Below are 26,798 nucleotides of genomic sequence, written 5' to 3' on the forward strand. Positions count from 1 at the left end.
CAAGGCTCACTCTGCCTGCCCCAGGGAGGTGCAGAACCCCAGGTGTGCTCAAACCTCCAGCTGAGCCAGGCAGAAACAGCCCAGCACTGCCAAAGGTGGGCTCTTCCTTCCCCTGCCAGCAGGCACACAAGTGAACACTGAAACACTGACAAGCTGTACTGGGTATTACAGAAACTAAAACCCCAACTGTTTTCAGTCTGAAACTGCTTCTGCACCAGAACAGCTCTCCCCCAACCCCCCAAACCTGTGAGCACCACAATGCAAACAGCCACTGGTGCTCAGCACTGTCACGTGTCAGTGTGTCTCTGGCTGCTCCTGATCCATATGGAGCTCTAAGAGGTGTTTTCTTCAGAAATCCTGAGGAAGCAAAGTACTCAGAACTCAGGGAAGCAAGAGTCAGGAGATGAAGCAAATTTATTGTTCCAAGTGTTGAAATTAGGGAGCATTTGAAATCAACAGCCACACACATGATGAAAACCCAGCGAGTATGAATGAACAAGTCCAGATAACCCTTAAATAAGTTACAAAGCTGTTGTGGGAGGGTAGGTATATATCAGAGAGCCTTGTAGGTAAGCCATGGTTTAGAAAAGATGCCCTCTGCACAAAGGACAGGCAGAGAACAGCATCACTGAGGTACAAGTCCCATTTCTCTCAGGCAAATTACTGCATAGATATCTAAGGTTTCTGAACAGCTTTTACAGCATATTAAGATAACATAATGAAAATACATTGTATTTGAAACCAAAGAGCAGCATATTAGACATGCACTGGTAGAAAACATCCTGTGTGCCACCAGAGATGTTAAAAGTACCATACACAACTTGGATGTTCATCTAAAAGCATAATAATTTCCTTTGACTTCATTTTTTTGTGGAAAAAAGTCTACATGGTCACAAATCTGGAATTCTCAACATTCGGCTGTGGTGGGTATGACATGAACATAGAGGGTCTTCATGTTCAGGTTCTTCATAGAAACATCCTTTGTGATCTCTGAATGAAGGAAAGAAGAGAGAAACACAGAGTTAGTGCTCTTTCTTACCAGGAGAACTATGAACTTTTTTTTCTTTTCATTTGCTTTATTCAGACATTTTTGATGGTTTCACCACAGTGGGACTGGGACAGAAACTGCTCAGCTGAAAATTCCTTCCTGTTAAAGCCCAGGGCATGAAAGAAAGGGTCACTGCATGACAGGAGTGTCTCTGCAAGAGCAGCAGAGCCTGTTTTATGTTCCAAAGAACTTTTTGAAAGTCTACATCAGCCCACAGCTCTCACCTTCACGTCCTGACAGAGCAGCACCCAGTTCAGAAAACTCTAACACGGTGATATGAAGTCAATATCAACAGTGGAACACAAGGCACTGAAAGCCAGAGTCCCTCATAAACAGTTTACATGCAAAGCAAGGATTGTACCAGTACCTGCTGAAGAACAACTGCTGGAATCTTGTTGAGTGTGCCTGAAAACTTTCTTACCATACAGGATAATTCCCTAAGTTTTCTCACAGCTACATGCCCAGAGTTTGGGATAGGAACAGGATAAAGTCCCAACAAACCCCTGAAGGACAGAGCATGCTTCCATCAGGCTGACTCAGTGGCTGTAATTACTCAAGAAACACAAACACAGAGTAATCCCATTTGTGTCTAGGGAAAGTCACCTGCAAAGCCTGCAGGAGCTGGAAATCTTTCACTATATTACATTATTAAATGTGATTTTTTTTTCCCAAGAAGCCTGGTGCTTGCTGACTTTGCTTCCAGCAGCCACCAGCTGCCCCACTGAGAGCAGAGTGTTTCGAATATTGGGAGCTACAGCCTTGGAACAAAATTCACCCCAATATGAAACACCCCCGAGGCCTCTGCACTAAGAAAGCTCAGAGTGATAAGAAACTTGGCAGGTATAAACACAGAACACTGGTGAAATCCAGATGAACAAGCACTGACTGGGGTCACGGTGTCACTCTCACCCTGGAACCCCGGCAGACAACCCCAGCAAACACAAGATACTGTAAAGATCTGGCACCAGGGTTAGCACAAAGGACACATTAGTAACACCCAGACTGGCTGGGGGTTTTCAGGAGGAACCCTTTTGCAGTGTCCTGCCCCATCCTGCTTTGAAAAATGTTTCATTTTCAGACTAAACACACAGAATCTGCACTGATTTTAAAAGCCATCTGTTAATTACAGAACTGAGAAGTCCTCATGGATCACAGTGTTTTTAGGAGTTCTCTTCCATTGCAATACTACCCTTAAAACAGCTGAATATCCATGCACAGAGCTATAATCCATTTCAGCAATTAGGGCTTTATTCCCTCACTAACCTTCCTTCCCAGGAACATGTTCCATCAGGATGTAAAAGAGTCTGGTCTGCAGAAGCAGCCAAACCAATTGTGAACTTGGGTCTCCAAGTCTCTTATTACATATTTATTTATAAGATCCTGAAGAATGAGGAACTTACATGAACCTATTTCCAACAATATTTCTCACAACAATTAGTTTTAAAACTGGAAATTTGATTTATCAACAGACTGTAGGGACACCTTCCTTTCTGTGCCAATGGCTCCAGGGAAGGGCTTTACAGGGAGCACATGAAGTGTCCCCACCATCCCAGTGTGGAGCAATCAGGTACCTGGAACTTCTGTCTCTCCAGCTCAGGAATAAGCAACACTCACCACTTGGACATTGGTTTTTGGAATGTTTTCCAACATTACAAAGGGGGAGTGAAAACCACGTTTGTTTCTGAAAAGCTGGTGAGTTTCTGTGCAACAGACAGCAGATGCCCAACTGCCTGGACCGACAACATTTATAAAAATAATCTCTTCAAAACCAATAACTCATTTTCCACCAAGTGACTGTTTTTCCTTTTAACTGAGCAGGCACCACCTTCCAGTTCGTGGGTTATTTTCATCAAACATTTCAAACTGTTAACAGCAAAATACATTTTTATTTTTAGAATAAACCACAGAAAACCTACTCAAGAGACTGAACTTTGTTGTTCTGAAGGCAAGACCTTGAACAGATTGATCAGAAGATGAATGGGAGATTACAAAGCTGCAACAATAGAGATAAACATTAATTGACCTAATGTTTTCTAGAGGCATCAAACTGTTTTGTATGCAGCACTCCTTTGTCATACAAAGAGATGTGAAGATAAAATACAGCTATGCCAGTGTTTAAACTTAAAAAATGTATTCATGGAGGTGAATGCTGAGAATTAAATCTGAGATAGCAGAAGTGTGGCTACAAGGCATTAGGGGACCAAGCTCTCTGTTCTGAGTTTAAGAGAGACCAAATCTGTTGTTCTGGCCTTGGAGGAGTTATCAAATCTGATCTTTCACATCACTGTGAACTGTCACTTCATACACTTTAATTAAAATTTAAATAGTTCTAGAGAATCCATGCTACAAATGTTACAGTGATTTAACCCATTTCACTTTCAGGTGAAGGCATTTTAAAAATCCTCACTTCAACTGAGCCTTAAAAGCTGTTTTGCCTGTCTGTACATTTTCCTGTCCTGTCAGCTCCTTGCCTCTTTCAAAGCTCTGCAGTTTCCTACAGAGGTTATTTCAGAGTCTGAACATAATCATCCAGTGCTGAACCAAAGAGGAACTGTGCCTAACATCCCTTGTTCCTGAGTGCCTGAATCCCTGAATCCCCAGGTAGGCAAGGCTGCACACAAAAATACCTTTCAAAAGGTATTTTTCAAAACAAGTATGGTTCATCTTCTTGGTTTTTACACCTTGTGCTGAAACACTCCAGGCTCCAGTTCTCTGCTAACACCACTCAGCACATTATTTTTGGCATTGGCTCAAACTATCATTAGAAAGTTTCATCAGCATCTGAGAGCCATTTGAATTACAAAAATGGCTTTTGAATAAATACACTTCAGGTCATAAGAAGCAAAAATTAAAAAAAAAAAAAAAATCACAACCCCAAATAGCCAAAAATCCACAAAAAGCCATGACCACTAACACTTGCTTACATATCCCACCTGAATCCTCACGGGCAGCTGAGTGACCCCAGTTCTCAGCAGCTGCACAGAGCTGCCCCCTCCTGCCCTCCCCACTGACAGCATCTCCTGAGGAAGCTCAGCCACCCTGAGAAGGGCAGTTTGAGCAGGATGTCCAGCTTCTGGACAGGTAATGTGTGACAAGCCAATAAATGTCATGGATCCCTCCAAACAGCCTGTAAACCACATCACTTTGAAACACTGCAGACAGAGCCCTTAACAGAACCCACCATTTCATTCAGAGCTGAATTCTCTTGAACACAGGAATCCCTGCTTGGGGTTATTTAGGCTTTTACCATGTAGTTTGCAATCCATTCTCTCTGTCAAATGAAGTCCCAAATCACTCTGGTCCAATTTTTCAGCACCACAGGTGGCTCAAGCTTCAGTCACACTTTCCTCATGAATCAGAGATTTTTGTTTCCCATCTGTCAGTGGTTTTGGGGGGTTCTTTAGCATTTCAGATCTGTGAGCATGTGCTGAAGATTCCTGCTTCCCAGGTACCCCAATTGGCTGTGCCCTACTGAGTCTAACCTACCCACACTGCTCTAACAGAGATACAATACTTTTTCACCCACTACAATCCTCCCAAGAAAATGCAACAGTATGAATGTTACAAGTTTGAACAGATTCTTAAACTATTCCTGCGGTAGACTCACTTCCAGGAGGAGATTCCCTGTTCAGTCACTCAGCAGGGCACTGCCATTCCCACTGCTGACTGACCTTTACTGCAGGAGGAAAAAGCTTTCAACAACTTTCCTTGGCCATTGCATGAAGGGAAGGCATTACAGCTTGAAACTTCTACAGCTGTATGTTTGTTTAAAGGATTTTGTTATGCTAATACTGAATTACTGGGCAAAATTACAAACCAGTGTGTGAATAGTGTGGATTAAACTGGATCTCAGGTTACATGAGCTGCTCCTCAACAACAAATTCCAAGGATCCTCAGATGAGCAAACCAAAAGTTTGTGCTTACCATGAGTTAGTGCTTCATCCAGGAACAACTTTAGCCTCCTGCTTCTGAGCCCAAAAACTTTTGCTGTCTCATGCAGAAGACCGTTGTAGGTTAATCCATTCTGACCAACAGGGTTTTCCATTAGGAGAGTTCCCACTGTTCCTTTCTGGCATTCTGGACAAGATAAAACAGCTGAGTCACTATCGGTGAGAAATTAAATTTCTTCATTTATCTGAGTAAACTGAAACTTAGGATTTCTTCTTCCATTTCATCTCTATTTCTTCATGGTACTGAGAGACAAATTAGGAATACCAACCTACAGAAATTCTCTAAGTTCATGAATTATAGAGCCAGAAATGTAAGTGATGACTGACAGCTTGACCAACAAAAGAAAACTTCTTTACATGGGTCAACAGGATAACCCAGAGTCTGAGAACCATTAAATATTTCAACAGGGCATAGAAACCACTGTGTGCAGAAGCTCACCAAGAACATACTGATGATCAAATCCCCTGTAAAAATCCACATTTTTGGCTCCTGCAAGCTCTCAGTAGTGTCAGAAAGGGCTCATACCAGGGCACAGGGTAAGAACAAGTTACTGAATCAACTCAGCTGCTCCCACATGAGCTTTCAGAGTGCCAGATTAGCAGGTGGGAAACAGAATTGCACACACATATATTTATACTCCAGACCAGATGAATAATACAATTCACTTGGCTTTTAAATAGCACTAAGAAATGTTTCACAGGCTGTTCCCAATGTCCTGGTAAAGAGCTGCCTCTTCATTCAAACTTGGTCTGTTTTAGACTCAGCCTTTTACAATAAGCTGCACAGTGAACTGATGGTCAGAAACAGGGAAACAATGTCCAGGGGCTCATGTTTAACTGCTGCCCCTTATCTCAAACTGGCTCTCCTTTTTCTCTTAGGAGAAGAGGGAGAAAAGCTAAGTATGAACGTTGTTTTTATCAGAAAGTACACACTAGGAAAAAAACAAACAAAACCACCATGTAGCAATGAAAACCTACACCTGTGCAGCAGAACCTGCATGACAGCAAGGCCAGGCTGCGAAGGAGCAGCCCAGCAGCCCACGTACCTTGTGGCTTTGCATTGATCAGCTGCAAGTTGATGTACTGGCAGAGCAGGGCACCGGGGGAGCTGGGCAGGGCAGGGGCTGGCCCTGCTGTCACGTGCAGAGTCTTCCCACTGAGGTCCAGCAGGTCTGTCTGCTTTATCAGCTCTGCAAAAGAGAGTGACAGCAGTCAGGCCAGCCCAGGAGCTGACAAGGAGGCTGTCTCACACCTGCCCCACTGTCTCCTCTTTCACCATCCTGTCCTCCAGAAAGAGGCTGTCTGTTGGAAAAATGGGATTTGTGCAGAAATACTTGGTTTTCATAACACAAAGAGGGACCTTCGTTTGCTGTGGAAATTAGCTCCTATATAACATTTCTTATGCACATAGTGACTTATGCAATAAAAATAGTTAGCTAACTTCAAACAAGCAAGAAATTATTCAGCCAAGCCAACCATTCCTATCTCATTACATGAAAAGCTGTGATCTTTGCTTGCACCCAGACTTCCCTGGCCAAAGCAGCACTGGGAATGTGTTACTATGCAACATCAGGATATTTATTAATATTAAATATATTGAACTCCAGAAAAAACAAACCAAAATAATTGAAGTCATGGCTCACGAATAAAGCCCCGTACACAAGTATCTGTGTGCAATACCAGCACAGCTCATGACTCCAGCCAGGCAGATGGAGAGAATGGGGGAAGGCCAGACCCAAACCAGGAGCCCTGTCTCCAAGGACATCAGAAGCAATCCCTGGAAGTGCTGGGAGGAGAAGCTGATGAGGTTTCTGTGACAAAAATGAATCCTGCAGCACTGCCCGAGCCTTGAGGTCAAACAGAGCCACTGATGGGGATGATATTAAAGATACACAGGAATAACATCACTCTGCGCTGCAAAGAGCTCCAGAAATCAAATCCAGGGAGAGCTGATGCATTTAATTTCTTGTCAGAACTGTGTGTTCCTGTACATGTGGAACAGGCACACCTGTCAGCTCCAGCCAGCAGGTTTTCATTCCACAGCAGCCTTATTCACATGTCGGGGAGCCTAAGCTTTACAAAGCTCATTTTCTATAGTTCACCTGAAAATGTCAAGGGGAATAATTTATAAATGTATACTTTTTGTAGGTTTATAAACTTATAAATTTAAAAAACCCTAAACCGACTGCCCAACTCCCAAAAAAAGCCCCAAACCCTCAAAAAATCTAATCCCACAAAAAGATGAACAGCAATCACAACCTACAAGCTCTCAAAATTCTGTCAAGTGCCACAGAACAGAGTGAGACGCACTGGGAGCATTTACAAGATTGCTCAAGGAAGCAAAAAACCCTCAGGCTGCACCTAAGATTCTAAAATGTGTATTTTAAGTATCAACTTTTATATATTTGTATATAAATTTATAACAGTTTAAAGAAAAAAGAAACCAAAAGCCAAACACTGCTCTGGCCTGTCTCAAGCACAGGAAGGGGATTTGCTTTTGGTTTTATTTTCAGGAAAGCAAGAAAACAACTGAATTAACAAGTGGAGAGGAATTACCAAGATTCCATCCAATGGAAGGGAGCCAGGGCCAGGTTTTTTCTGAACCAGCACCATTTCAGGCCACAGGAAGAGAGAGCACAGGGGGTGACAGAGCTGGGCACACCTGGCTCCAGGAACTCCCAGTTTGCCATTCCCCAGCTGGCAGCATCCCTGTGGATCCATGCAGGGCAAGGAGGCAAGAGCTGCAGTAATGGGGGTTTGCCCAGTTAACAAATGAGCATTTGGCATTCCAGGAGCACTGACATTTCCCAGGGAAGAGCTCAGGCACAGGGCTGTCAGAGGAGTCTGTTCACAGAGCCCTCTCATAAGAGCAAGAAAAAATGGATTATTTTTCCTAGATATCAATAGACTTGAAGGCAAGCAGGTATTACAAGTGTTCATCAAAATCACTTTAAAAGTCAGTTCTCCCTGCTCTCCCCTAAGGTACCTTACAGCCTCACAGCCTTTTAAAAACTGAAGATTAAAAAAATCAGCCATCTGAAAATCATAAAGATGAAATAAGGCATGGATCATGAAGTTTGTAGGGGGATTTTTGCCCCACCTTCCTTGCCCCTCCCTTTTTTTTTTTTTAAGCCTTACATGATCTACAGATGCATTTCTTCCCATAACCACACTGAAAGTGTTTTAAATAAATCTTTTTCATTATGGGCTACTTCCTTGAAAGCTGAGTGCAAGTCTACAAGCTTCCCAAACAAGAAGCTTAGAGAGTTTTCAGAAGTCTAGAGGAAAAAAAAGTCACAGACAACTTTTTTTACTATCTTGAGCCCAGCTTCTTCCCTTTGAATTTTATTTTTTTTTAATGTAGAAAGAGACAAATTCTATTTTCAGTTTCTGAAGGTCAGTACAAGTCCCAGAACCTTGTTTGGGGGGTCCAGTTCCTCAAAATAGCTTGACACACTGTTGGGAAGGAAATGTTTACCCATCCTTCCAGTGCTGCACTGAAAAGCAGGGACAGGATCCATCTGAGCCTCCCTTAATAGAAGAACTGCCTGGTCCTGTGCCACAGCACAACCCTAAGGAAACCTTCATTACAATTAGAGAACAAGATAATAAATTACTGCAAGTACAGTGGACAGCCCTAGAAACCACAAGAAGGGAATGAGGAGCCAGAATCATGATTTTACTGGATCCCAATTTTATTAACACACGTGGGAACTATTCAGAAATTACTTGTCTGGAGTGCACAACCTTTCTCTGCAATTCCTCTTGGACACAGCAGCTGATTCCAAGCCCTGCTCACCTACAGAGGCCCTGGAGTCACCATGAGACCTCCCCTGAGGTTACCCACACCAAAGCAGATGGATTGTATGCAAAGCAAACACTGGAATTCTGGTTCTGTTCTCTGACACCTTTCAGGATTGCCTTCCTGGCACATGCCTTGAGCTGTGACTCCCCAGGGAGCCACATCTGCTGACCAATACTTGTTTGAGACTTGTCAAACTGCAACAAAAGCCCATTTGATGATCTGATCTTTCCAAGGGAATTTCCATATGGTTAGTAAGTGGGCAGGGAAAATACCCTGAAACGTGAAAATCAGCATGCCAAGATGGAAGTCCCAAATGATTCCTAAGGAGCAAAAGTGACATGGAAAGGAAAGGAATAAAGATTTTGTTACTACAGCGGAGGAAGAGGGAAGGTTTCAACTTTCTCCCTTTAGAACTTCAGCATTAATGGATTTGTGCTGCATCTTTTTGTGCTATAAATGGCAGAAAAACCCCAAATATGGAGTCAAACTACTTCTAAACTTAATGAGATGGGAGTTTCCCAACTCTTCTGGGCCTTTTGAAGGTCATCTCTTACTGTCTGTGGTGCCAATGAACAATACGGGTACAGACCCTTCTCTTCAGACAGAGACCACACTGCTATCCCCCCTACTTGGAAAAGGATTTCAAGGAAAACCATTTCTTTCTTCAAAACACAACTGGAACTTAAGGAATATACCAAAGGATTTCCTCTAAATCCCCTCTGACTGAAAGCAAAGACTAATCCTTTTGTATGACAGGACTGAGCTGAGCACGACCTGAAAGATTTATCACAGGAAGCTAATGGATGACACCAGATGGGAAACCCCCAAAATCCTCCCAGAGATACTCTCAGAACAGGACAATAAGGAAACTGAGGACTGAGATGGCAACAGTGACACAAAGACTATTTCTTTATGGATGTCACTGGTGGACATGAGCTGGTGATCCTCAGCAGCCCTGAGGGCACCCCAAATCAGCCAACTCAAGTACTAGTACTGCCCCCTCAGATGTGCTTCAGTAATATTTCCATGAAAAAACTACTAATAAAAGGTTTTGTAGCCATCCAATTAGCATTTTTCTAGAGTTCTGGATTTTTCTTCCATTCTTTTGCCTTAACAAAGTTCAGTCTGCAAAAATATTCAATAGGTTTTTCTAAAAAAAGAAGAAATGCAGAGCTCCTCAAGGTTCTCCAGGGTGGAAAGGCAACATTTTTCTTCTACACATCACAGTTTGCATTCAGCTTAAGTTCTCACCCTGCCTACTGAGCCATTAGGGAAAGCATGGAAAGGCTGATGGCAGCTCGCCATCACATAGCCTGGGCCCAGTGGAAAAACTGAAATAAATCACATTTTGTCCTGATGAGAACTGCAATGGAAGTAAGATAACAGATGAGCACCATTTAGCAGCAGCTTTTGGAAACATGTTGATGTGACTATAAACATAGTCTCATAAGCTAAGTACTATAAAATGGAATATTTCCTTACCCATTTTCTTGTCAATAGGATATAGCTAGCTAGATAGATATAAATTACACAGTAAATAATTATACAGTAAATGACTCCTAGCTGGTGCTAGAAAGACTTTCAATTTTCCCTGTCATACTCCATTTACCTGTGTTTCCATTAAAAACTGTCAGTTTGGAATTTTTAAGACCAAAAATGCAGGAGACAGCATCTACAAGTCCAGTGAAGTTCAAGGTATTATCTCCTTTTGGATTTTCCAGGAGCAACACACCATCTAAAAGGAAAATTAAGAAATTAAAATGCAGTCTGGAAGCAATATTCAAGTGTTAATGATTTTCTAATGATGCTAATTACTTCCAGTGAGTTTCTAAGCCAACTCACAACTGGCAACACTGCATCTTTCCAGATTTTTTTAGTGGGAAAGGGAAAAGAAAACAGAGAAACGGACTAATGTGTACTTCAGATTTATGGTGTATAAGTTATATCTGCTTTTATTAACAAGACAGTCCTATTTGTGTGTTACTAAGGTCCAACCCAGTATTATATTGGTTAAAACCCGAGACTGTGCCCTCTGAGATGGTCACAGTCTTCTCCCTCAGGAAGTACCTCTGTGACCATGTCCAAGAACACTTATTTCCATACATAAACTGTCAGTACATGCAAGAAAAAACCTCCCCAAGTGCATTTAATTTTCTCCCTTCTTAATATATAACTCACCCTAGTAACAACATCACTGCATCCACATCCACTGCCCAAGACACAGTCAGGACATTATCTAGTTTTAAGTATGATTTTCATCTCTGTACTTCACATCTGAGCTTTTCAGACCATCTCCTCCACATCCAGGACTCACCTCCTGCACAGTGCTACAGCAGGGATTACAAATTCTCAAGCACAGCCCCAAATCCAGAGAGTGCACTCCTCACAAAGATACTGACACACAAATTCTCCCTGGAGCAGGAGTAACAACTCTGTGCACACGGGAGCTTTGCCCTCAGAAGAAATCATGGACAGGTGTGGTTTTGCTTTGAATAAACTTATTTTCAATGATTATTTAAAGCTCCTGTTGGAGGGGAGGCTGTACTATCTTTCAGATTAATTCAGGCTCCAGCATTCACCACCCCATTTCCAAACTGCCCCTTCCAGCAGCCCTGACAAACCAAGCTGAGATGTTCATTCCTACCTTGCTCTGTCCCATTGACACAAACTTTGAGGTTGACGTAGGCACAGGCTGGGCCAACAGACTGGCACACCCCCCCTCTGACCAGTGTGATTTCCAGCTCTGATCCCTTCAGCTGGGGAAAGACAGAGATTAGCATCATTTCAATAATGCTTATTAAACAAACACAGCAAAATGTTTACCTTCAATAAACAACACAAAGATCTTGCCTTGTTATACTAAATGTGATTTACCATAAAACAGGGATTGTTCCTACAGTGACATTGCTTCAGACATGGATCTGCCTGTACCAGATGTCAGGAAAGGAGGGAATAAACAGCCTGATTTTCACAAGTCATGAGCAGTGATGACACCCTCCCAAAATACAATCCCAAAGCAAATCTGCCTGAGAGGAACACTCTTGGAGAGAAATTCAGATTACTGACCAGGGCCCTGCTCTCAGTCACTGCCTGGAGAAACCTCCACTATCCCTGGGGGACCACTGAGAACACCCTGGGTCACAGCTGCCTTGGTACCACCAGCCTTTGACTAGCTCCCCAAGAGGTACCAGGGACCCTGCCACAGGCACTCCAGGAAATCCAACATGGATCTTCCAAAAAAGATCCAGAAATCACCTATACGAACAACTGGTACTAAAAGACCATTTAAGCCATTTTGTTTTGTAAATTTAGAGATGGTCTTTAGCAAGAGACACAGTCCAAAGGGTGACAAACAAATTTGAAAGTGTCATTCTTTCCTGAAGTCTTATTACAAAGTAGGGAAAAACACTTATACAGCAACAAATGCCATTCTGTATTTATCCATTCTACAAACAACTCAAAATTCTTTTTTCAAGTACCAGCTTTTCTACCCCAATAGTTTCTGAGAAACTGCCTTTTTTTTTTGTTGTTGTTGTTATTGTGGCTTGGAGCAAGTCTTTGGGAAAAGAGCTCAAAATTAAAGCCTTGTATCAAAAATTGATCCAGGATAATTTCCCAGAAATAATGATTTGAATGTAATCACAATAAATGTAAAAATAACAGAGTGCATTTCATTTTTTTCCAGTCCTCACATATATTCAACATTAAGCAGACTCCTGTTACTTCTCTAAATAACTTCCAGAAATTTGGTACAATGATCCTGCCACAGCTGACTTAACTTACACACTCACATGAAGGATTTCTCAGGAAGGGCTTTCTCATGTCACCGCTCTCAGTGTGACAAAGGAGCTGCAGCAGAACAGAGTCAAGCACCTGCCCTAAGCAATCCATCTCTGCAGACCCAGCAACAGAAACTCCCAAGGAGCACTTGACAGTGGCACTGGAATCTCAGTCATCTGCTTCTCCCTGCAACATCTATTTTGAAAGCTAAGTGTGTGACAAACAGTTCAGTGCACAGCCAGCCCATAAGCACAGAAAAGGCTGCAGCAGGCACAGAGCTCCTCCACAAGGAGGTTCTCTGGGGTCATTGTCCCTGTCCATGGTAGGGGGTGGAACTACGTGATCTTCAAGGTCCCATCCCAAACCCAACCCATTCTGTGATCCTGTAACTGAGACTCCTTAAAATAAAATAATGATGAACAAGTGCATGAATTCTGTTCTTCTGTGCCTCCATTTGCCACACAGCAACTGCACCCCCTCAGCACTCAGGACTGGCAGCATTTCATAGAATTCTAGGGTGGCTTTGTTGGAAAGTGCTTCACCTTGGTGACCATCTCATCCCACTCTTCCTGCCATGGGCAGGGACACCTCCCACTATCCCAGGCAGCTCCAAGCCCTGTCCAACCCAGCCTTGGACACTGCCAGGGATCCAGGGGCAGCCACAGCTGCTCTGGGCACCCTGTGCCAGGCCCTGTCCACCCTCACAGGGAACAATTCCATCCCAATATCCCATCTAGCCCTGTCCTCTGGCAGTGGAAGCCTTTCCCTGTATCCTGTCCCTCCATCCCTTGTCCCCAGTCCCTCTCTAGCTCTCCTGTAGCGCCCTTAGGCACTGGAAGGTGCTCTGAGCTCTCCCTGGAGCCTTCTCTCTTCCAGAGAGAAGAACAAGCCCAATTCCCTGCTCAGGGCTTGTCTGAAACACTCTCCCTGCCAAAGTTTCAAGGTGGCAGGAGGCCCTCTCAGCTGGATGCCCACAATGAGACAACAGAATTTCTCTAAACTGAGCTATCAACACCCCACAGATCTGGCTGGCAAAATAGCGCTATTTAGTGAAGATTTCTGTAGATTTTCTCTGTCTGAAATTCAACATTTGTACAAATGCATGGCCTGACCTACAAACCTCTTCCAGGGTCACACACTAGCTCATCATCTCCACAACTGAGAGGACTGCCTGGTTTTTGCTGACATGCAGATGACAGCCATCAGTTCTATCCATAAAAACCAGGTCAGGTGCCTGCTGTCAGAGAAGGATTTAATCTCTAACACAGAGCATTATTTATGACTAAATCAATACACTCATCTTTCCACAATGGCTTTCTTTACTAAATTATATGACATTAGATTTAGCTAAGAGTAAAATAAGCATGGGGGTAACCATAATTGCACAGGAATTAAAGTCTTCATGGAAAGCAACAGTGACCAGCACTAAAGCTCAGGTTCAGGCAATTTCAGGCAGGCAATCAGACAGGTGATTCCCAGCACTGTATTTCCAGCTGCTTTTACATTCCAGTTCAGATTTGATGTTGTCCATCAGAAGTATCAAATGAGTACTTAGAAGAAACTTAAAGATTTTCAGTGATTTCTCAACCACAGTATTTACTTAGTGCTTTCCCCCTGTCACTAAATGAAACTGATAGTTTTGAAAAAAGGCCAAACAGAGCTTTGTTTCAAATCTGTTCAACTTCAGAAGTGCCATTAATAACTATAAAACATTTCCTTTACACACACTATTAAGATGGATGAGATGTGCCCTTTCCTTTCAGCTATTCCCTGCCTTCCCAGCCATTCTGTAAATCAAATTTCAAGTCTGATAGATCCTACACTCTTGTGTGAATTAATCTTTGTGGTCCAGCAGGACATTTATATTGAAGAATAGTTCATTCACAGTTCTGCTAGGAATGTCTTTTGAATAGAGTAAGTTTCAGTAAAACCATGGTAAAACTATCATCAAATATGTCAGAAGCAGCAATCACAGAAAACAACAGAAATTGCTGCTGATTTGAAATATGAAACTACACTTTTACAACAGAAAACTTTAGCAACACAGGGCACAGGAAAAAACATCCTTCAATATTAAACCAGTTGGTCTTAAGCCAAATTTAGCCTCGAAGGAGTAGTTCTAGTACAAAAGTCTATTAATCTAAGAAAATCAGAGCAACAACATTTTGGCTGTTCAAACAACACACTGATCCAAGCACAAATAACTGTGTATTAAGTTCAGACAAACAACTGCCTCAGTTATTTACTTTGGTATCCAAGCAGCCTGATTTTCAAAATCACCAAACATACAGAACCCAACTCCTTTCTTTTATAAACCAAGGAAGACTAATACAGAAAGTTATAAATAGAAAACAATATCTGCTCTATGCCACAAATAAATATTGACACCATTATTCTTTAATTGGAGCAGCTTGTTGGGCTAAAAGCAAGTAATATGAACTATGCAAGCAATACTTTTCCTCCTTACTTGGGTTTTTTCCTGGATGAGAACTTCCTTTGAGGTAGGCACCGGGTAAGGCTTCAGGTCTGCCTTTATTGTGGCAAAAATGAACTCGGCGTGCTGCTGGATGACAGTGTCCAGGTATTCCCCCTCTGGCAGGGCCCTGTAGTACACTGTGATCTCATCTGTGGGGACCAGGTTCCTCTGCAGGACACACAGACACCATTACTGACAGCAAAACCACACATCAAGAGAGCAATACTTGTCAAGTTAAAAAAAAAGGTAATTATCAAGCAGTTGTTAAAAGCCTACACAAAAGACTTAGAAGAAAACAATCCTTCTACAAAAACACCGAGAACCTTAAAACGTGGGAGTTTAGGCAAGATTAAGTACATTGACATTCATTATAGTGAAAATAAATCATGGCTTTATGTCATTACAGAACTGAATTTAAATCCAGTAACACATGGGAGAGTTTTCATGGCCACAATCCTTCCTGGTTATATTTTATACAGAAATAAATCCTCAAGTTTTATATATGTAAAAAACATTAAAATATATAAATCTACATAGGTGTCAATATGTATATATATTCTAAAAAACACTACAGGTGTGTGTATATATATATATACACATGTAAAATCTACACCGATTTTAATACACATAATGTAAAAAATATCTGTTTTGGTAAAAATTTGTAGTTTTTCAGTCTTATGCTGAAGAAAGGTCCTTTCCAACCCACACTTTTCTATGAGTATGTGATTTATGCAGCCTTAACTGCACTGATCTTTTCCAAAACAACATGTCCCATGAAAATTTTCTTTACATGTCCTTTAGAGCTCTTGCAAGGGAATCCAATCAGAAAGCCATATATGAGGAGTAAATGACACAGGGCTCCATGTTTAATTAAAAATGCAGTCTCTGCACATTGCCCAGACTGCTGGAAAGGGAATGGAAATGCCTTGTCCCACCCCGCTGACTGCTCACCTTCTTGCGAAGCTTCTGGATGCGATTGATCACTTCCCGGGCCACTCCTTCATCCACCATGGACTGGTCTGGGGTCACATCCAGCAGCACCAAAACCTGAGCAAACACACCAAACATTAATGAACAGGTGACAAACTGGAAACAAGGTGGAAGTAACACAGTCAGGAGCTCAGGATGCCTTTAGAGAGCTCCTCACGTACAAAATACGATGGAGAGAGCGTTGAACAGCTCCAGGACTGACACACTCCTGAAATGTGCTGAACTATCTGAACTAATAAACCCAAGCCAGCTTTTACCTCACCATTTTCCAACTGCTTACTGAGGAACACTCCCCTTAATCAAAAAAAAGAAAGATAGGAAACAACCAATAAAATACCTGAGCATCAGAGTGCGCCTCAAACTGGGCAGATCCCTCTGTCATCTGATACATGAGACGGAGATCTTCCCCATGGAGTTCATGTCCTTCCACAACAATGCTGCCTGCAGGGTTGGCAGATGGAGAGCATCTCTTACCATCCAAGTGAAATCCCCAATTTTAAATTCAGAAAGCTTTAACCAAGTATCAGCCTTCAAACACATGCAATGCAGTCAAACAGCAGTTAAGCACTAGTAAGCAGCAGTGAATTATCCCACATTTCCGTTTTTCACACAAGCACTTCTCCAGGCAGCAGAGCTCACTAAAACACAGGCTCTTCAGCAACTGTTTGTGTGGAACCATCTGAATGGAATAAAACTTAAAAATAACCTGTATACTCCACCAACTCCAAATTTCTATTTAAGCAGTTTGCTAAACAGATATAGCTGCAAAATTCCCACCCACCTGTAACTGCAGAATCAAAGGAATGCTTTTAGAATAAAAGCTACTGCCCAAATACTCAGTTCCAATCTGATTCAGTCTCACAGAAAGCTTATTCTCTGCTTCATCTTGGCTTTACAGTAGCACTTAAAATCAGAGAACATCCTGAGCTGGAAGGAACTCACAGGGATCAATGGGTTCAAATCCTTCATAGACACTCCTACAATCCCACCCTGTGCATCTCTGGCAGCGCTGTCCAAAGTCTCCTGGAGCTCTGGCAGCCTCAGGGCTGTGACCATTCCCTGAGGAACCTGGGCAGTGCTCGACACCCTCTGGGGAAGAACTTCTTCCTATTATCAACCCTAAACCTCCTCTGACAGGAAGGAACAGTTTAACAGAACAGTTCAAACTCAGTGTCCACGACCATTTCTAAACTTTTCTTGCCAAAAAAACCCAGAAATAACAAACCCAAATTTCCTTCTTGTAACAGCTGAAGAGGGATAAGAAGAGGCAAGCAGGCCTTAAGCTCCCCTAAGCCCACAGAAAGACACCCTGCCACCCTTGAGGGCTTTGTCCCACTACAGACCTGTCTCCTGGAACCTCTCCAGCTGCTCGCTGCTGAGCTCCTTGATGGCAGCCATGAGGGGCTTGAAGGCGCCCTTGAGGCGGCGGCCCAGCACGGTGTGCTCGGGCTCGGCCCGCAGCCGCACGCCGTACCTGCCCTTGTCCGCAGACAGCGTCAGCGCCCGCACGTTCAGCTCCTGCAGGGACGGACAGCACAGCAGCTCAGCGGCAGGAAGCCGCACGTGTCAAGGTGCAAGGTTTGCCTCTGACCGAGGCATTGGGAGAGCAAACAAACCCAGCCCTGAGCCCACCTTCAGCAGCAGAGCCCATGCCCACCCTCAGCCTCCAGGCTGCTCTTTGTTATTAACAGGCAGCTCTCCCCTCAATCAGCCCACTACTCGGCAGCCCTTTTGATTTACCCCTCACAGCTGCCCAAGAGCTAAACCCCTTCCCTCTGTGTGCAGTGGTGGAGCCAACAGCCTGGCAGAGCTCAGGAGAGAAAATTCTGCTGGAACAGTCCTTTCAGAACACACAGAGCCAGGAAATCATAACCAACCATTTTACAGTTGAGGTTGTACAAAATGGCCTCATTTTGTGTCCTTCTTACCTTTTCATTCCAGCTCCTCACTGCACAGAAAACCACTCTGCTCAGAAAAGCTTCTGGCTGTGTCCTGCAGCCAAAACAGCTTTATAAAACCTGCATGGACTTTAGGAGGGGCCCCAGACACTGCAGGAAGGTGTGTGCCCATTTTTCTGAGTTGCGCATGTGGGTTTTGTTCCCATATCTGAAGGGAACATAGTGGTGCTGTGGGCAGTTTTACACAACTGATTGAGAGGACAACATTGTTTTCATATGAGGGAAGACAAGACTGGAACTCTTTGGAGAGAAGAGCTGAAGGGGAATATGGCTGGGGCTGGAAAACGTGAGGCACAGACCCGCACGTACACTTCACTGCAGGTTCTGTCTGCCAGGCTGTCCAATACATGGAGCATTTGGTGTTTAATGCCCACTGGATGGTGGTGAGAGCTCCTATCACCATCCTACAGCATCACCAGGTGCACTTGGCAAACAAGCTGCTCCAAGGCATTTAGGAAGCAGAAGTAAATGGCAGCATCAGCATGACAGGACTAGCAAGTAGCCAAACATTTGGATTGAGAAATAATGCTTAAATACAACCTCTGAGCTGCAGCCTAATTCCCTAGGAAGTCCTACTGACATGAGGAGCCAAGAACACAACTGAATCTAATTTTATTTAATACATCTTTTAGGAAATCTAATGAAAATTACGCACTTCAGAAATTCAGTTTCAATGGGGTGCTGCTGGAAATGAGCCCATGTGTTGTAAATGACAACCTCGTAGGGGAAAAGAAATAATAATCCAAAAAATAGCACAAATTGAAAAATTACTTTGGGCCTGATTAGATAAATCAGAGAAGCCAACCCCATCAGGACAACTTTTCTGTACTAATTAGATTAGGAAATCATTCTTTCGTACACATTATCCATTTAAAAACCCAGAATGAGTCTTAGAAAAACAAGCAAATCTGTATCTTAGGTCTGTTTACATCAGTCTCAGAGCTTTGACTTAAAATAATTCTTAATTTTATCTTCCTAATTACTCAAAATTAGCTCCTTAACACATCTTTCAAGTCTCATGGGGACATACTGAGGCAACCAGCCCTTCCCATCACCAGCTGAAGAGCTGAACATGGAATGCCTGAACACACAAGAGCCTTTAGCTGGTGCCATGTGCCCCAGCTATGCCCAGTCCTCAGAACAGAAATGTCAGAAACGCTGTGCTTCAGCTGGGCTGGGCTCTCTAAGCAGGCAGCCTAAAAAGGAAAATAAGTACTCATTATGTAACAGTGTAAGAAATGAAAAACTGCTGGGCCCCCCAGCCACAGCTCCTGTCAGATAATTCAGCCCTGTCACAAGCTCGGTCCTGGGTTTGATGGAGAAATCAATTTTCTGTTTTACAGCAGCCCTGCACAGGGCTGGGGGTTGGAGGAAATACAAAGGTTGGATGGAAACAAGATTCTGACTGTGCACAGAGTCAAATTTACACAAAGAAAATCTTTCCCTGGAAGCAGCTGGGAAGAAAAGTCCTGACCCAGGCTTGTAAAAGGCCTCAAATAGAAATGAATAAAATGCAACTGTGTCCAGTTGCTAAAAGCTTCTGGGTTTATTTCATTTCGTGAGCTTGGCTATTTTTGCATGACAACTCTATAATCTGGCAAGTTCTAATATTAAAATCCATTTATTTAAATGACTTGCTGTGTTCTGAAGATGAGAGAGGAGCACTGCAGATCAAAGAGAACAGCTCCTTCTGCAAAAGCGATGAATGAAATTTCTGAGGAATTGACAAGTATATTTTTCCCATTCTTTTGTCAGCAACTACACGAAATTAAATGGTGTAATTCTCCTTACCCATTACCTCTGGCATCTGCAAATTTACTCCTGGCAATCACTGAAGGTTCTAAAGCTCTGAATAGGCAGGAGGTTGATGAACAAAGCTGCAAATGCAGCCCAAGCAATGCTGCCCAGCCTGCCTGTAATCACTGACCTCTTTAGCTCTGCACCATCCAGTAAACAACAGGATTGATTGCCATGCAGTACAATAAAACACACACTAAGCTCCAGCAGCAGCTTGTTGAATTTTAAGACACATAATAAAACCAGGACAATAGACAGTACTTTGTGCTTCCACAAAGGCATCTGAGTTTGTTTTAACTCATCTCTCCAGAAGAGACACTTTTGTCTGCAGTAGCAAAGGACTACAAATCAAAACATACTAATGTACAATCCAATTATGTAATAATTTAAAAATTGTTAGCTTCTTTTGTTACCTTTCATTAGCTGTAGAAACTGACAATAAATTCTAGCAACTACTCTTTTGGAAGTAATGTGAGGAAGCAAATCTCATCTTCCTTAAAACTGGATTCTCTAGAATTTAAAATCCATTTTTCAGATCCAGAAAATGGGACAGACATTAGCCCAAATTTCACAGAATTCTTCTGTTGAAGAGACTCAGATATTGAAATTATTATAATTAATAATAACAGCAATTCTGAAGCAAGGGATCATAACTGCCAAGTCTAAGAGCAATAATCAATTAGTTAACATGACAGAAAAGCTTTACAGTCCCACTTGCAAATCAATTACTATTTTTTTAATTAAAATTCCTCTAGTGAATAATTCTTAGGCATTTAACTCCCACAGTAACTAAAAGCAAGCAGATACAGCATTGATGTAGAGGTCCTGTGCACTGAGCTGTGACTTCCTGAGTCAGTGCTCATTCCCCCAGCAGAATTTTTAGATATTTTCATAGATGTGTAATTAGGCTTGGGAAAGGTTAAATTGCTGGAATTATATGTAACACAAGTTTCACAGTCCCTCCTGTGCTTCATTTGCTGAATTCCCTGACTGACATGGCTGCCCTCAGCAAGACGGAGCTGATCGTCTTTGGGAAGATGCACATTTTTGTTCTCTTTGTCAAGGTAAAGCAGCTGACCTTGACAATGGCAACTTCAACTACAACAGGATGGCATATTTTAGGCACATGAGCAAATGTGCTGCTACAGATGCTTTACTGAAGGGAAGAAGGGATCCTTAAGCTGCCAAGAACAGGCACAGGATAATGAACAGGCACAGAAATGGACACACCATTTCAGCACAAGGGAAAACCCCCCAGATCCTGCATTGCCAGTGCTCAGTGGGAACAGAACAAGAATTTGGTGCCACTGATCCTTGAAGACGGATTTCATGGCTTTAGGGAATGCAAACAGGTCAGATTCTAACAGCCTCTCTGTCCAGTGTGGTCAGTTTGTAGGATTTCTCGACACTAAACTGCCTTTGGCACATGACCCACTGACACCCCTTTCATTACAGCTCTCCTGGAAATTCATTTCACCTGTGACTTGTTAATGTGGTCAACAGGGGAGGTTGTTCAGGGAACCAACAGACACAATCTCCTTAAACATGATGTTCTTACCTCGAGTACATACTTCTCTAAAGACCTGATGTTTTCCAGAGCCTCTGGATCCTGGTGGATAACTACTACTTCTTTCAAAGGGTACTGGGGAAAAAAAACCAAAACAGAAACTTAACTATTCAGTTTCCCCAGGTTCATCCCAAAGTTACAAAGCTGTTACACATTCCCAAGGCATGACAAGAGATGTGAGGAGTTCTAACCTTGACTGGGATGGTTTTTCTGTCTCTGATCACTCGCCCCAGCTCAATCACAGACTGCAAACAAGAAACGGCACTTTCAATTTTTTTGTCGATGAGATCCTCCCTAGATTAGAAAAGAAACATTATAATTGCTGCATTTTCATCACATCTCTTTGAGCAGATGGAAAACATTTTACCCCCTTCTCTGACATTTCCTGCAACAGGCTCAATTATGCCCTGGTTGGGGCAATTTGAAAAATGAACAAACAGGCTTTTCCTCTCTCTTTGTGGAGAAGATGAGGAGGAAATAACTTGCTGAAAACAAATAGCAGAGCTATTTTTATCTCTTTTGTTAGCACCTCTCACAAGGTGCAGAGGATTGAGTCATACAACCTATTCTAGTAATAGCCAATAAAAAATACAATTTACATTAATATCATAAGAAGATGCAGAAAGATATTATAAATAGGGTACTTATAGCAACAATGAATTCCCTGTAACAACAATTCACTGGATCTCAATTTATTCTCTTTTCCAGAAACTGCAGATATTTGAGCTTCATGTTTTAGAGTTTTAACATCTTTCTGGGCTCAAAATTTTTAACACCCTTCCATTTTGAGGCTAGGCAGGGTTGGGGGTTTTTTTGCCTTTTGGGGCTTTTTTTGAGGGGTGGGGTGGAGAGAAGATTGGGATTGAATTTTTGCCCTTTTTTTTTTTTTGATGGCAATTGACATTTACCTCCTGTTTCAAATGTACAAGCAGTGAAATGTTCTGAAAATGTGTTTCTCCTGATTTGTTGAGTAGATGCACTAATTGGGCAGCTCCTTTAAAATCACTCAGGTATCAAAGCAAGAGCAGAGGTATTGGTTAAAAAGACATATATGAATAAAATTAAATGAACACAGATACTTGCTGTAATCTAAGGAGCAGAAGTACTGGGATGAAAAGCACAACTCCTGTAAGGACTGGCCAGAAAAACAGAGCTGGTGAAGCAAAACTTACAACTAAAATATGCCCATTGCAACATTAAGGCTTTGAGTTGGTTCTACCTCTTTTGAGCTTTTGTTCTTCCAAAAGCCAGTCCCTGAGGATGATCCTCCAACAACTTGGAAACGTGGAAATTACAAAATGGAATATTTTGTTCCCAGAAAGCTTCATACAGGACTATGTGGCACTGTTTCAGTACCACTGAACAAGATTGCAGAGCCACAACATGAGAGTATTTTTCAAAGACTGAATGCAAATCCACAAAATTTAATGCAACCCATCTGTTCAGACACTGAGCAACCAAGCATGACCTCAGTGGGGTCTTAACACAGGTGTTGAGTCAAGCTCAGCTGTGAAAGTGACCAAGTCCTTCAGCTCTATCTGCACTCCCCATACTGAGAGAGTTATTTTCTCTAACTGCATCCAAGAGAAAAGAGAGTTATTTCCCCATACTGAGAGAGTTATTTTCTCTAACTGCATCCAAAAATCTCTCTTCCTATTAATAGACAATATTGTCCTTATGCTGTGTCAGAAAACTTTCGAAGTAAATGCAGTGATGTGCTTTGCAACTCCAGGTGAAACTCCAACAATACTCTGGATTTGAAAAGGCTTTTTTCTCTGGAACAAAGGAACAACTGATACACAGGGGATCCAATAAATTCCACAAACTAGTAACAGACCAAAACCCAAACAAAATGCAATACAGAGAAAAGTGCTGCAAGCCTCAAATATATCCCACATTTGCATGATGCAGCAGCAAGTCAGCATTAACTGCAGGGAAGAGTGACTAAGCCACTTTTAAATGCTCGTGCTACGCCCATGCCTGAACTGAGCCCCTGCAAACAGCTCCCCCCATCCTTCCCTGACTCCCTTCCACAGGAGCCCAAACCTAATCCTGGCAGCTCCCTGATGAGGGTGGCATTCCTTGATTACATATTCTTCACAGCACTTGCCCAAGGAACAGAAAATCAGCACCATCATTATGTCAATCTCCAGCTCCCTGTTGCAGTAACTCTCACTATTAAAGCTCTCACAAAGACCATACACCCTCCTCAAAGCATGCAGCAGCCATAAAAAGATACACCATTAGAGAAGGCTTAAATTTTTAAACTGTAAAGTATCAAGGTCAGGTCTCCTGTCCTTGAGGGTTTTCACACTGAGCTGCAACACTGAAGGGAAGTTTTTTCTCTTATTTTCAGATACCCAGAACAGACAGTGCTGCTGGAACTAAATCCACTGCAACACCAGTGATCTGTCTGATCCTTCAGGGCCTTTCACAGTTAGGCACTACAGCTTTGAGCCAACACACAGTTTGAGGAGGAAAAAAGGATATTCCTGCCCACCACAAGAAAATATTATGAATTGGGAACATGCATTCCTCCTAACTGCTTTCCTTCCTATCCCCAGTCTTTTAAGCTAACACAAATCTACTGCCTAAATATGGAGGGAAAATTCTCAGCTAAAATTGAGGGTGGAGTGTGAAGTGTACTGCAAGGGAAATGTTCTCCTACAGCAAAGAGACTAAAATTGATCAGATCTTAATCGAAATATAAACATTCTGTGCTCACAGAAAAGAACATGTTCACTAGCATCCTAAATTTTTTCAGAGAAAAAGGAATATTTATATTATTAAAGCAGCTTGGTTTCTTGTTATGCAGTTTTAAACACAAGCGAAATTAAAAAAAAAAAAAAAAAAAAAGGAACAAAAATCCCCCAATAAACAACCAAACCCCAATTTTGCCCTTAAGAGCTGCCTCTTACCTGACTTGGGGGAGCATGAGGTAGTGAATGCTCTCAGTGTTCTTCTCCTGGACCGAGGCTGGATCAATGAGTGTTTTCAGATTCTGGTACATCAGCTCAGTGATAAATGGAGTATATGGTGCCTGTAATGTTGCATTCAATCACCAGCTTTCCTTTATTGCTTGGACATCATGAATCAGTAATACCATGAATTACATAAGGGCAGTTCAGCAAAAACAATCCTTACACAGTGTCTGCAACTGGGATGTTATTCAAAATGCAGACTGAAATAAATAATGGAATTCAGACTACTTATTTACCTCCTGCCTGATATTTAAATGTTATTTTTAAGCATCAGGGAAGAAATTATAGTGTCCTTATCAATAACGTGATACAGGCCTTCTGTTTACTACCATGGGCCAGATAAGCAGTTCAAAGGGAAAGATGGAAAATGGACTGTGCTACACAAAGATGATTTTGTATTAACTGCTTTAAAGTGTTATTGAGGGTGGGGTGTAATTCCCTTACCATAAGTCTGCACATGGAGAATAAGACACTAAACAAAGTTTCCAAGGCCATAATGCAGTCCTCAGTCCCATTCTCGCCCTAAATGAAGAATTCACCAGGAAAAAGAGCCATTTTAGGATCAGGAAATGCTCTTCAATAGGCTTCAAAAGTTTACCATAATACAATACACTTGTTTTTCAAACTGTATTAACTTTGGTCGATTCCACTCAGCAAGTGCAGCAGAATTACTGGGCATTTTGTTGGTTTTTCCCACCAAGCCTCTGCTTGGAGAGAGAACAGTTAATTTTTGTGCCACTCTCAGGCAGAAAGTGGCAGCATTTAAAGCCAAGATGTTGTGTGGAGCTGCCATGAATGCCATTGCCAGGGACTGCCAGGACTTTGTTGCCAGGGCAGGAGTGCAGCAGCTGATCCCTACCTTGAGCCTCCTGCGGTTCATTCTGACGTACCAGTTGGTCAGAACATCCACAAACTTCACCAGCCGGGGCACCACCGTGTACAGCCTGTAAGCTGCAAGGGAAAATGGGTCCTGCAGGTCAAATCTGCCCTCTGCAAACTCCTCACTTAGAAACCACATCATCCTTTACAGCCCTGGTGTTAAAACACAGCAGAAAGCTTCAAAAAGTGACCAAATATTGATCATTTTACAGCTGTATTTTGAATATGCACAGCCTCGCTCTCATGCTCAAAACAAACACATTCCCCCTCCCAAACTGCTTCCCTAATCCCACACAAACAGACATTATGGGAGCCTTATGCTTTTATCTGACTGGTAAAGAGGATAGTGGATAAGAGACTATTAATGGCACGGGATTGGGCAAATCCTCCATTTGCACATGCTGCAAACACAGCCAAGGCACTGCAACTTGAACAGAAATTACTGCAGAACCAGAAAATGAAATTTTCTTAATTACTGCCAACGCTTCCTCCTTTTGCTCAGCAGATTTAAAATGAGACACCTACTTCAACCAAGTCTCCCTGAATTAATTACAGTTTTTCACTATTTTTCTAAGTAACAGGGTAAGCTAAAATGCGAAGTAGCAGCGAGGCTGATGAGGTAAGAGATAAACAGAGCTGTATTTTCAAGTTCTGTGTAAGTGAAATCATGGAAAGCTGCCAGCACCAAGGTCATTCCCAACATCACTATGCAACAGGGAAACAAATTTTAGCTGTTCCTGAGAAAACTGGGGGATAAGGGGGACAGACCTTACACAGGACTCAGTTTGCTAAGCAAAAACTTGTATTTAACTTCCCTAAAAGCCAAGAGCTTCTTGAGCTCCATTCTGAAGCAGTTTCATTAATCAAGCAGCTACTGAGTAAAATGGATCTTGGCTTTAAAAGCTCCACCACACTTTTCACTGTTTTTTGTAGAGCAGAAGTGTTTTTAAAGGCAAAGAATGGGGATTTAAACCTAAAAAGGAAATGCCCAGAAGATTCACACCATGGTGGGGAAGACATTATTTATAGGGGAATTTGTATTTCTAGAAAGTCCTAACCTTTCCTCTAGCTATGCATTATTCTGTTAGGAGACCTGTTATAAACAAAATTTTAAATAATCAAAAATCCCACCCTTCAGGGACAATGTATCTTTAACAACAAATACAGTATTAGCCTGGAAAAATGCATTTCTGTTCTCAACAGCTGTGACCAAATTGTGAAATCTGCTTTTTTGTGACTCAGGAAAAAGCCATGGATGTACATGGAGACACTACACACTTCATTTCAGTCATTAGGAGAAAAGATGTTTTACTAAAATAAGTGCTTGTATTGGGAACTTTAATAGAAAATTAAAGCCTAATAAGGCTTATTGATTTTCAACACAGAATTTTAACACCCCTGAAACACATCAGGTTTCTACACAATGTAACTTGTGCCATTTTCCAGCAATATTGGGAATGGGGCTGGGTTTTCTCTTCTCCAGCTGCACCCACTCCTGGAAGGCAAAACTCTTCCCATGCAGGACCAGCAGAGAGCTCTTCCCCCTCTCTGGAGTTTTTCCAGGCTC

General features: G+C 42.3%; 1 protein-coding gene across 4 annotated transcripts in view; it reads right to left on the minus strand.

Moving 5' to 3' along the window:
• Window positions 1-396: 396 nt before the first annotated feature.
• IARS1 (isoleucyl-tRNA synthetase 1) overlaps window positions 397-26,798 on the minus strand; it is a 92,111-nt gene continuing 65,709 nt past the window's right edge. For 3 of the 4 annotated variants that reach the window (XM_041427549.1, XM_041427551.1, XM_041427550.1), the window contains exons 22-34: window positions 25,212-25,303; window positions 24,797-24,874; window positions 24,290-24,411; window positions 21,563-21,665; window positions 21,363-21,446; window positions 17,393-17,567; window positions 16,387-16,490; window positions 16,011-16,106; window positions 15,051-15,227; window positions 11,448-11,559; window positions 10,413-10,538; window positions 6,045-6,188; window positions 4,830-5,125 (exon numbers count right to left, since the gene is read on the minus strand). In XM_041427549.1, coding sequence (XP_041283483.1) covers window positions 4,845-5,125; window positions 6,045-6,188; window positions 10,413-10,538; window positions 11,448-11,559; window positions 15,051-15,227; window positions 16,011-16,106; window positions 16,387-16,490; window positions 17,393-17,567; window positions 21,363-21,446; window positions 21,563-21,665; window positions 24,290-24,411; window positions 24,797-24,874; window positions 25,212-25,303 — 1,694 coding nt within the window. In that variant the 3' untranslated portion in view covers window positions 4,830-4,844. Of the gene's footprint in view, window positions 991-4,829; window positions 5,126-6,044; window positions 6,189-10,412; window positions 10,539-11,447; window positions 11,560-15,050; window positions 15,228-16,010; window positions 16,107-16,386; window positions 16,491-17,392; window positions 17,568-21,362; window positions 21,447-21,562; window positions 21,666-24,289; window positions 24,412-24,796; window positions 24,875-25,211; window positions 25,304-26,798 lie in introns of those variants that run through there. The other variant, XM_041427552.1, reaches the window with a different exon arrangement.

This window comes from Onychostruthus taczanowskii, unplaced genomic scaffold, assembly GCF_017590055.1.
Source record: "Onychostruthus taczanowskii isolate IOZ18803 unplaced genomic scaffold, ASM1759005v1 scaffold116, whole genome shotgun sequence".
NCBI classification, from domain to species: Eukaryota; Metazoa; Chordata; class Aves; order Passeriformes; family Passeridae; genus Onychostruthus; species Onychostruthus taczanowskii.